Source organism: Ylistrum balloti, unplaced genomic scaffold, assembly GCF_031769215.1.
Source record: "Ylistrum balloti isolate Yb309-2 unplaced genomic scaffold, AGI_CSIRO_Ybal_v1 Utg369760, whole genome shotgun sequence".
Taxonomy (NCBI): Eukaryota; Metazoa; Mollusca; class Bivalvia; order Pectinida; family Pectinidae; genus Ylistrum; species Ylistrum balloti.
Window position 1 is genome coordinate 293,466 of NW_026781959.1, and position 12,280 is coordinate 305,745.

The following is a 12,280-nucleotide window of genomic DNA, read 5'->3' on the forward strand; positions in this document are numbered from 1 at the left end:
ATTTGTCTCAAACTTGGAAATCTCTATAAATAAAACTGGGAGAGAACGTGCTCGGAGTGAGTTGATACTTTGTTTCCTTTGTCGGTAGGTTTAAATGTGTTTGGTTAGAACTGATAATCACTACGTGTTTACATCCTTAACAACGGTGGCTTTATTATTGACGTAAGAAAACAGTCGATAAAAGGTCAATTTCAAGTCTGTATTTCTACAAACGTTTCATTTATTTTTTTACTTAAGTTATAGGATTCTTAATCAAAAGAGAAACATACTTTATAAATGTTTGAGAATATCTAATCGCTAATGCTACCAATAGCAGGACAAACGTATGTATCTCCGTGTCACGATATTGTATAGTTTACAAACATATACGTGCTAATTAAAATATCAATATTGGTAGTTATTGACGAAAACGAATATAATTCGGTCAACAAAGGATGTCGGACAGATATTGAAGATTAACCCAAAATTTCACTTTTGATCACAAATTACCGTGTGGAAAATTGCCATTGTAAGTAGTTCATTTTTTGAAGAAGATGTTTATGATTTCAACTAATTCTAATAACAGCGCCACTAGGGCTCATTGTTATGACGGCGTACCATGTTTCAATTAAACGATACAACATCGCCGTCGAAAGCAAGAATTAATTTGTACATATGTGTAGCTATGGAAACAAGGGTTAGTAATCAAATTAGCAGGACATGAACAGGTAAGTGGTAAAAGATCGTAAACAAGATCTTCCAGTGTGAAAGTAACCTTGACTCAATAACGATATCCAATATAAAACTGTCTATGTTAATGTTATCAGTTTAGAATTAACTCGTGCTACGTAAAGACTAAGATCACGTGGTCTTTATGCCTCGCTTCGGTTCTAGTGATGGAAAGTGTGAACATGGCTTTAAACTTTGGTTGTGAGAGATATGTTAATATAGCGATGAAAAGTTGCTCATATAACGAGATAAACTATGAATAATATAGATATATTGGTATGCACTGCTTTTCGGCATGTTTAGGTTTTCCAGACGTGAATATTGAAAAAAAGTAACTAGCTGTCCCTTTCACTCATCACTTGACCGTTGAAATGAAAAATATTAACAATGTTACTTTAAATGATTGTGATTTTTTTCAGTTTTTAAAAATTGAATACACTGCGCCGAATACGGTCTGTACTCAAACCACGATAAAAGAAGATTTCGGCAGAGTGTGATATGATTACTAGTATAACCATTAGAACGTTCTCATTTCAATCATTATGTTTATTCAACCTTTACTTTTACAGAGTAGCTTGCATACTACAATGGACCAGGCTATTTATTCTCCCGGAAGTCCATCCGTACAGTTTCCGGTTTACTCCTTGTATCCCAACTTGCAGCAAGGATCATCGCTGCAGCCACTTCCACCTAAAACACTTGGCGCGGAACCAGTGTGTTATATACCAAATGCTTCTCGACAAGATTACATCGCTAAAACTAGGATGAAATATGTGCCCAGTAAAACGTTCTGGAATGAAGGATCTAATAATGAAGTTCCTACCATGAGAATGTTCCCACGTGACACTTGGTCATGTGACCAGTCCTACACTCCAACGGGTCACGTGAGTCAGCAAGCAAAAATGAAATGTAGACCCGGAGCTTTACCGTCATATATACCAACAGGTCAGTAAAATGTGTATCTTAAGCAAGTTGACAACATTTTGAAATTTTTGTCGAAAACTTTTTTATCAAAATATATCTCTTAAACATTCGTCATCAAGTACAAACTCATTAGAAAAGGTAGTCAAATGTGGGTAGCAAATAGCATCAACTCTCGTTTGTCACAGTCGGATGGCGTTCACCTTAAATACAATCCGTAGTCGTAATAAAATCAGTCACGATTAAATACAGTGTCCTGTAAGTTAGGACAACACCTATCAACATATAACCTTCTAACCTTGTTTTCTATTTATTAAAGAAGGTCGGTATACATCCTCAATACAATACATCACTTTTCTATTTTTCACAATGTGCCGATGTGATAAAAGTAGATCGATTCCCTAGTTTCATTATCTTAAGATATATATATTTTGATATATTTTCATTTCAAATTTCTGATACATATTGCGATGAAACACATTTGACCTGACAACCAATCATTGTAACGCCTTTCATTACTGAGATATAACTGTTAAAAAGAGTTCTTAAATGTTTTCTTTTTACTTCATTATGCAACTTTTTAAGCCCTTGCATCACTGACGAGTCCTAGATGGACGAAACGGCTGTATGATGCAGTTTTATTCATTATTTAGCTCAACTGCATCTACCTCTAAAGTTGTATCAAAAGGTGTTGTTCACTCGTGTATCTTTTGTATAAATATTTTCCAAATCTTCCAATATCTCCTTTTCGGGAAAAAAACCCCGAGAAAGATCTTGAACGACTTAATTTTGTATGTATGGATTACACTTTTATAGTAAGATTTGTAAATTAAAGATTTGACTGTATTGCCTAAGTCTTCAGTATCTGCCGCCAGTGTTGACGACAATGCGTTGATTCTATATACTTGGGTTAACTAGGTTCCGACATCATTCCTTCTATAAAACAATAGGAAAGCACGTGTGCCTTGATTAAACATCAATCAGCCTTTTGTGATATTATCTCTTGTTTTTGTTTTTTGTTTTGTAGCGCGTGATGATAGTTAATCTTATACTTCTCTGCATTGAAAATTTTACTTAAGAAATAATCGGTATGAAGAGTCAAGAAGATTATTCGGAATTTTTTTTATTCTTTAAGCATTATTATTGTCTTTTCGAATACAGGTGACTCCATTTAAGGAGATAGATGGAATCAAACTAGTAGGAACATTTTTTCACCTAATTAGTAGAAAAAATATCTTAATGACTCGATTGCGTGCAAGACAATTCTGATCGATTTGTAGTATGAGTTCAATATTCCTAGGATACAAAAAATCTTCCAGAGCAAATTGTTCCATTCCAAAAGACATTTAATAAGTTTGATGCTTTCATTTGATTTCCTTCCAAGCTAAACCACCATTGATTGCATTCGATCACGTATGACTCTCGGTTATTGATGGGGCACGTGTCCAAAGTCACGTGACTATTATGACATGAAGGCATAACTATTACTTTGATTTTCAACATTTAAAAACAAATGGAATATCTTAATTGTGATACAATTTCATGCAAAAAAGTCGGCTCAAATAGATTTTGAATCGACTATGAACATACAATGTGGTTTCTATTCAGAAGTCCACGTGCTTGTATTGTCGATAAAGGTAGAATTTGGACCTCAGGAAGACGTGTTTATTATTTTTGGGAACAATACACAAAATTTGATTTCCTGAACACCACTTAAGAGGACACTTTGACCTGTTCAAAACTAGCTAAGTCTTCTTCAATATGCATTTTCTAAAAAAAAATACTGTGGTCTGTCCTAAACGTCCTAAATAGAATACTGTGGTCTCTACAATACTTCCTTAATGGAATACTTTGGTCTGTCCAATACTTCCTAAATATAACGCTGCTGTCTGTCCTATACATCCTAAATTAAATACTGTGGTCAGTCCTATACATCCTAAATAAAAAAAACTGTGATCTGTCCTATACATCCTAAATAAAATACTGTGGTCTGTACAATACTTCCTAAATAGAATACTGTTGTCTGTCCAATACTTCCTAAATAGAATACTGTGGTCTGTACAATACTTCCTAAATAGAATACTGTGGTCTGTACAATACTTCCTAAATAGAATACTGTTGTCTCTCTTATATGTCCTAAATAGAATACTTTGGTCTGTCCGATACGTCTGAAAAAGAATACTGTGGTCTGTACAATACTTCCTAAATAGAATACTGTTGTCTCTCTTATATGTCCTAAATAGAATACTTTGGTCTGTCCGATACGTCTGAAAAAGAATACTGTGGTCTGTACAATATTTCCTTAATAAAATACTGTTGTCTGTCTTATATGTCCTAAATAGAATACTTTGGTCTGTCCGATACGTCTGAAAAAGAATACTGTGGTCTGTACAATATTTCCTTAATAAAATACTGTGGTCTGTCCTATACTTTATCAATAGAATAATGTGGTCTGTCCTATACGTCCTAACTAGAATACTGTGGTCTGTACAATACTTCCTAAATAGAATACTGTGGTCTGTACAATACTTCCTAAATAGAATACTCTCCTTGTACAATATTTCCAAAATAGAATACTGTGGTCTGTAAAATATTTCCTAACTAGAATACTGTGGTCTGTACAATACTTCCTAAATAGAATACTGTGGTCTGTCCTATACGTACTAAACAGAATAATGCTGTCAGTACAATACTTCCTAACTAGAATACTGTGGTCTGTCCTTTACTTCCTAACTAGAATACTGTGGTCTGTACAATACTTCCTAAATAGAATACTGTGGTCTGTACAATATTTCCAAAATAGAATACTGTGGTCTGTCCTATACGTCCTAAACAGAATAATGCTGTCAGTACAATACTTCCTAAATAGAATACTGTGGTCTGTACAATACTTCCTAACTAGAATACTGTGGTCTGTACAATACTTCCTAACTAGAATACTGTGGTCTGTACAATACTTCCTAAATAGAATACTGTGGTCTGTACAATACTTCCTAACTAGAATACTGTGGTCTGTACAATACTTCCTAAATAGAATACTGTGGTCTGTACAATACTTCCTAAATAGAATACTGTGGTCTGTGAAATACTTCCTAACTAGAATACTGTGGTCTGTACAACACTTCCTAAATAGAATACTGTGGTCTGTACAATACTTCCTAAATAGAATACTGTGGTCTGTACAATACTTCCTAAATAGAATACTGTGGTCTGTACAATACTTCCTAACTAGAATACTGTGGTCTGTCCTATACGTCCTAAACAGAATAATGCTGTCAGTACAATACTTCCTAACTAGAATACTGTGGTCTGTAAAATATTTCCTAACTAGAATACTGTGGTCTGTACAATACTTCCTAACTAGAATACTGTGGTCTGTCCTATACTTCCTAACTAGAATACTGTGGTCTGTACAATACTTCCTAAATAGAATACTGTGGTCTGTCCTATACTTCCTAACTAGAATACTGTGGTCTGTACAATACTTCCTAAATAGAATACTGTGGTCTGTACAATACTTCCTAACTAGAATACTGTGGTCTGTCCTATACTTCCTAAATAGAATACTGTGGTCTGTACAATACTTCCTAAATAGAATACTGTGGTCTATACAATACTTCCTAACTAGAATGCTTTGATATCCTTAATACTTCCTCAGTAAAGTACTAATATCTTAAACACTTCTCAGAAGAATGCTTTAATATGTCAAATATAATGTACTTTCTTAGTAAAATACTTTGATATTGTCATTGCTTCCAAAGTGGAATACATTGATCTTATCAATACTGATCATCAAGTGAAACAAGAGGTCTGTAAATATTTCCTCAACAAACATCTCACTTGAATACTTCATGAGTAGAATATTTGATTTCTTCAATACATTTGATGTAAGAACAGTTGGTCTCTCAAATGATTCCTAAGTAGAATACTTCGTGTTCTTTACTGCTTCTTTGATTGGATACAAAGGCCCTTGACTCTACAACACCAACAGCTGCATTTCAGAACCATTTTCTATGTTTGTTTTGTAATCAATCATTCATTGATCAGCTAAAATCACCCCCAATCCTTTTTGGACTTGATACAGATTTAACACCATTTTAAAGAAACCTTTCGTGAGCCTCGTTTAGTGACGCGGATATATATAATGACTGAGAGCAGGTGAAAGCGACCGAGGTTTACCGCCGCCGGGACTCGGCACGCCATACATCAGAACAGGACTGGTCCCTGACGTGCCGTCGTCTAGCCAGTACTCCCCACGAGGTATTCCAATACATTCCACTCTGGTTCAACACGTACGTTACTAGCAGGTTGTCACCAAATGTAGCCCGGAAACGGCTACGTCCACGATAGGATTGCCCTTTCTGACCTTCATGGACACCATGCGACCTTTATTGATAAGTGATGGTTTCACCGTGTGTAACTTTCAGATATATAAATATTAATGCCCCTGACCCCTCCACTATGGACGCCGAGTTGAACTCACATGTATAACCTTTGACCTTCCTTGCATTACATTGCTTGGTATTGCTTGTGTCTCCTTAAACAGAATAGACCAATAGAAGTGGCGATATTGTGACATGCTCGTAAAATCTATGGTATTTAACGGGAATCTACTGAATGTCCCCTTTTAATGTGGTGAAGACAATGTGGCGGTTTTTCTGAAGCAACTAGCAGGTCGATTTGAATTATCAAGTGTTAATCAGTAGATACAAAATAATCAACTTGATGTCGTACACAAATAAATACCAACAAGTATATAGTACTGAATAATGCAGTATGTTAGTACATCTACAATGTACATACAATACTTCCTTAGAAACCCTTAAATTTTATTCATATACGTTTTCCCCCTTTCATTTGATACCATTTCTCAATATTGATAGGATTCAAATGACATGAACGTTTAAAAAATATTTAAAAATAACTAAATGAAATGATATCGCTGTAGGTAATTGCTTTCTCTATGCTGAGCTGTCATTGAAAAAAAGGAGGTCGTCTTTAAGTACTTATAATCAATAACGTAAATATTTATTGTGATATTTATTCACTTTCAGATATCTACTGGCGTGCAAGGTTTTTTTCTCCATTTATTTTTCAATGAACATTTGAATGCTACGCCGCTGGAACTGTAGAGAGAGAGAGAGGGAGGGGGAGAAAAAAGGGGGAGGAAAGAGAGAGAGAGGGAAAGAGAGAAAAAGTTAGAGAAAGGAGAGAGGGGGGAGGGAGGGAGAGCGAGAGAGAAACTTAATACAGCCATGCTCATTAAGTATAAAAAGATTTATGCTGCTTGTAGATCCGTTGCTATGGAGGACCGAGGATGTCCGGAAATGGCTAGAATGGATTATTCACGAGTACAACATGAAACAAGTAAACATGGACTACTTCCGGTGTCTTGACGGAAAACATCTCTGCTGCCTTACACGTGACCTATGGTGTAAACTTGTTGGTCATCAGCACGCAGATGTCTTTATGGAAAGTATCCGCTACCTGAGACAGAGTAAGTATCAAGGTCAAACACCCACTCCCTCAGTAATTATCAAGGTCATACATCCACTCCCTCAGTAATTATCAAGGTCATACATCCACTACCTCAGATAAAGTAATTATCCGAGTCATACATCCACTCCCTCAGAGTAATTATCCAGTCCATACATCCTCTAACTCAGATAGAGTAATTCTCAAGGCCATACATCCACTCCCTCAGATAGAGTAATTATCCAGGTCATACATCCACTCCCTCAGCTAGAGTAATTATCCAGGTCATACATCCACTCCCTCAGAGTAATTATCCAGGTCATACATCCACTCCCTCAGATAGAGTAATTATCCAGGTCATACATCCACTCCCTCAGAGTAATTATCTAGGTCATACATCCACTCCCTCAGATAGAGTCATTATCCAGGTCATACATCCTCTCCCTCAGATAGAGTAATTATCCAGGTCATACATCCACTCCCTCAGAGTAATTATCTAGGTCATACATCCACTCCCTCAGATAGAGTAATTATCCAGGTCACACATCCACTCCCTCAGATAGAGTAATTATCAAGATCACACATCCACTCCCTCAGATAGAGTAATTAACAAGGTCATACATCCTCTCCCTCAGATAGAGTAATTATCCAGGCCATATATCCACTCCCTCAGAGTAATTATCTAGGTCATACATCCACTCCCTCAGATAGAGTAATTATCCAGGTCACACATCCACTCCCTCAGATAGAGTAATTATCCAGGTCATACATCCACTCCCTCAGATAGAGTAATTATCCAGGTCATACATCCACTCCCTCAGATAGAGTAATTATCCAGGTCATACATCCACTCCCTCAGCTAGAGTAATTATCCAGGTCATACATCCACTCCCTCAGATAGAGTAATTATCCAGGTCATACATCCACTCCCTCAGACAGAGTAATTATCCAGGCCATACATCCACTCCCTCAGAGTAATTATCCAGGTCATACATCCACTCCCTCAGATAGAGTAATTATCTAGGCCATACATCCACTCCCTCAGAGTAATTATCCAGGCCATACATCCACTCCCTCAGAGAGAATAATTATCCAGGTCACACATCCACTCCCTCAGATAGAGTAATTATCTAGGTCATACATCCACACATCAGGTCACATCCACTCCCTCAGAGTAATTATCAGATAGAGTAATTATCCAGGTCATACATCCACTCCCTCAGATAGAGTAATTATCCAGGTCATACATCCACTCCCTCAGAGTAATTATCCAGGTCATACATCCACTCCCTCAGATAGAGTAATTATCTAGGTCATACATCCACTCCCTCATACATCCACTCCCTCAGAGTAATTATCCAGGCCATACATCCACTCCCTCAGATAGAGTAATTATCCAGGTCATACATCCACTCCCTCAGAGTAATTATCCAGGTCATACATCCACTCCCTCAGATAGAGTAAGTATCTAGGTCATACATCCACTCCCTCAGATAGAGTAATTATCCAAGCCATACATCCACTCCCTCAGATAGAGTAATTATCCAGGTCATACATCCACTCCCTCAGAGTAATTATCTAGGCCATACATTCTTTACCTCAGAGTAATTATCCAGGTTAGATATCCTTAAATCATATACGTTTTCCCCCTTTCATTTGATACCATTTCTCAATATTGATAGGATTCAAATGACATGAACGTTTAAGAAACATTTCAAAAAAACTAAATGAAATGATATCGCTGTTGGTAATTACTTTCTTTATGCTGAACTGTCATTGGAAAAAGGGCGTCTTCTTTAAGTACTTATAATCAATGACGTAAATATTTATTGTGACATTTATTCACTTTCAGATAGAGTCTTCATACCGGAAGGCCCCGCCTACAAATCTAAACCAGAAGGTTACTGTACCCGGCCCACGTATAAACCGGGTACGTGCGAGTTCTGGCCTCAGCCGTACCGTGCGCCAACCCTCGACTTCCGGTCGGGTGCCGACAGTGGTACGTGCACGAGCTCTCTTAGTCGTCCTGGTTAAGGCCAAAAACAACTACGTAATCCGCTTATCGGGCTTAAATTTTTCGGTAATATTCACAACAAAGCCAAACAAAATTATATGTTTTCACCTTTTGTGATCTAACAAACGCGCCCACTACAGCACTGACGTATGTGTCTGTATCTGTAATGGTACGTCATAGCTTTGCAGCAGGGCTAAGATATTACGGAAGGAGATCGCCTTAATCACGGCTCCTTGCAAGGCCAGCTAGAAATTATTCGAGATGGCGCTGTCCTCCAGGCCCCAGTCCACTGTAGTGCGTACAAAGAAAGAATTTCTGAACTTTTCAGTTTTACCAGAAGGGGTGACTTTTGATTTACTAAAAGTCTAACTGATGATATAACAATATTGGATGTTTTACAATTATCATATGTTTTTGCCTTGAATTTACGTGTTTGGTTTTGCAAAGTAATTGAGTGGCAATTGGTAGTGTCGGTATCTGCCTTTCTACCACTTTATAGACGAATGCTAGACGTCGTAAAGCATCAATTCTGTCGTATCATTATATATTTGTCACCCACCAGTTGATTCCGTTGAAATGTTCGTCAATATATTGAAGTTTGTTTAGTAACTGACAGAACAGACGCACACGATTTGTATTGACGGATAAAACACCTCTGACTGACGCACAAAGCACATCTAACTGACGGGTAAAACATTGCTTCATCTAACAGTTGATATCGGCAGATGGTTTTTGGAGAAATGTTAAGATAATTATACCAGCTTTGGTGACATAGTCATTTCAGTATTTGTCAGTAAACGTAAATGGTCCAGTGGTTAAATAAGAATTTATTTTTTTAAGATACACAGGTAGGCAGGTTATATTTCTGTATACTAATCTAAATGGCTTTCCGGTATTAATTGATTAAGTTAGAAAACCCACCATATCCGCTTGATCACCAAGTAGGAATTATATACCAGAAAACACTAAATAACAACAACAATATTGGTTAAATCAAATCATTTTGATTCCATACGTCGTGTTTCTGTTTATTTCAGATCCATACAAAATATTCAGTAACGTGTGCCGGAAGTTATGTCACTCAGGTAAGTCGGAGTTAGCTCCCTTGTCTTACACTGAAACTTAATTCTTGCTTTTATCACTAATTAGATAAGATCGGGTACATGTATGCTTGAGTTATTTCCCTTTGATGTGAATATATGTATTTTATGTATAAACATTTGTGATACCTCTCTACTGGAGTGCTGAGTTTGATAGTTGTACATTGTAGGTATTAACAAAATGTTTATCCAAAAGTTAATGTATATTTAATTTCAATTATATAAGATATGTTATACAACATATATTTTATTTAGAAATTGCACCACATACTGTATAGACTACCTCAATTAATTTTCTCATTTAGGCTTTCTTTTAACGCAATGAATGTCCAATATTAGGGCTTGTCGGTCTTTCAGCGGACGAAATATCGGATATATAAGTTATAGTGCGTAGTCTTGTCTTCTCCAGGAACGAAATTTTGTCAAACTGTGAACACAATAAGGTGATTGAATGTGTCTTTCGAGAAATCGTAATGATCTTTCAGCAAATGATATCAGGTTTTTATTGCACGATGCAACCAATAATACCTTCTGAAGAACCGTTAGTGGATAAGATATAGTTCAACCTCTCAATACATTTCTCCACCTCGTCGAGCAGAGTATTTCTTTCCGCCATCGATCGCATATTCCAAGGTGCTCAAAATGACGCCTGGGTAGATTTGAGTTTTCTTTTTCATTCTGATATAGAAACGAGAGCTAGATTCTAAATGATATATAGTTTTCAGATAACTTGTATATTTTATAAGTTATCTGATATAAATCAAATAAGACACAAATGATAAATTAGATAAGATCTTGTGGCTTTTTGGTGAAACGAGGGTCTACACTCTACTTGGAATAAATGATCTATTGTCTTGTCATAATAAACAAATTCAGAATTTTGATAATTTGCTCTATAAGTCCTCATCATATGGTCCAGGTAGGGCCCGAAGAAAGAGGGACAATTTAAAAAATTATACACGGATTCCCATTACCTTCTGGTTCCGAACTCCACTGGTTTTGACTGGTGTGGTATAATGTAACGAACTTAATACCTTGTGACAGGAAATACACCAACGTAAATTTCTACATTTCTGTTGGATACAAAATGACATTTCCGGTTTGTTGTTCCACAGGTTCCGGTCAGATCCAGCTTTGGCAGTTCCTCTTAGAACTTCTGTCATCAAGTTCTAATGCTGACTGTATCACGTGGGACGGAACAGACGGCGAATTCAAGCTTGTAGACCCAGATGAAGTCGCGCGCAGATGGGGAGACCGCAAGTCAAAGCCAAATATGAATTATGATAAATTGAGTCGAGCCATCCGTTATTATTATGATAAACACATTATGAGCAAAATTCACGGGAAAAGATATACTTACAAATTTAATTTTAACAGTCTTTCTAATATACTACAAACACAGGAGTCAGACTTCGTAAACACTCAAGGATTTTTTACATCAAATGTGAACCAGCACAGAACTTCAAGGAGCTTACCTCAAGGATTTCTGGAATACACCGGCAAATTCATAAACTCACTACCTCATGGAAATCTCAACCAATCAGAAATAAATAACTGCTAGAGACATTTAAATGTTAATTCTGAAATAGTTTCACCTGTAATGTACGTTACCTCTCAGTACTACAATTAGATTAAACTAAACCTACTTCATCAGCAGGTCATAGGGTCATAGTGATCCTACCCAAATAGATAACCAGTTATGGTCTGCAACAATCATTGTTTTAAATGTTAACTTTGCACTTTATGACTGTTTTTACCAGAAATGTGTCCTTTTAAGATAGTTACAGGAAAAAAGAAAATCTGTTGGTAGAGCTTGACGTCATATTGTTCAATTATAACTGGCTATTTTTACATATATATTATGTTATATCTCCCAATACACGACTGATTGTGTCTTATTCATACTTGGCTGTAATTATGAAGTAAATTCCATCGAGTGCGGGAAACCTATTCCTTACATTGTCAGAATGATACCCATATATGTCAAGTTCATGTTTTCTCAAGAACTATTTCATTCAACTAAACTGTCGACACCAATACAACGTTAAGCTTATGTATGTGT

The 12,280-nt window shown here is 36.5% G+C and overlaps 1 protein-coding gene across 1 annotated transcript; it reads left to right on the plus strand.

The window, feature by feature from the left end:
- The first annotated feature begins 1,295 nt into the window (after positions 1 to 1,295).
- LOC132543663 (transcriptional regulator ERG-like) lies at positions 1,296 to 11,779 on the plus strand. The gene is made up of 5 exons (XM_060207177.1): positions 1,296 to 1,653; positions 6,923 to 7,126; positions 8,957 to 9,103; positions 10,156 to 10,203; positions 11,334 to 11,779. Exons 1-5 carry the CDS (start codon positions 1,296 to 1,298, stop codon positions 11,777 to 11,779), a joined length of 1,203 nt encoding a protein of 400 aa, XP_060063160.1.
- Positions 11,780 to 12,280: the final 501 nt, after the last annotated feature.

Coding starts and splice junctions, on each gene's coding strand:
- LOC132543663 (XM_060207177.1), top strand. CDS start 1,296: ATGGACCAGGCTATTTATTCTCCCGGAAGTCCATCCGTACAGTTTCCG. Junction 7,127..8,956: donor TATCCGCTACCTGAGACAGA/GTAAGTATCAAG, acceptor ATTCACTTTCAG/ATAGAGTCTTCATACCGGAA. Junction 10,204..11,333: donor CCGGAAGTTATGTCACTCAG/GTAAGTCGGAGT, acceptor GTTGTTCCACAG/GTTCCGGTCAGATCCAGCTT.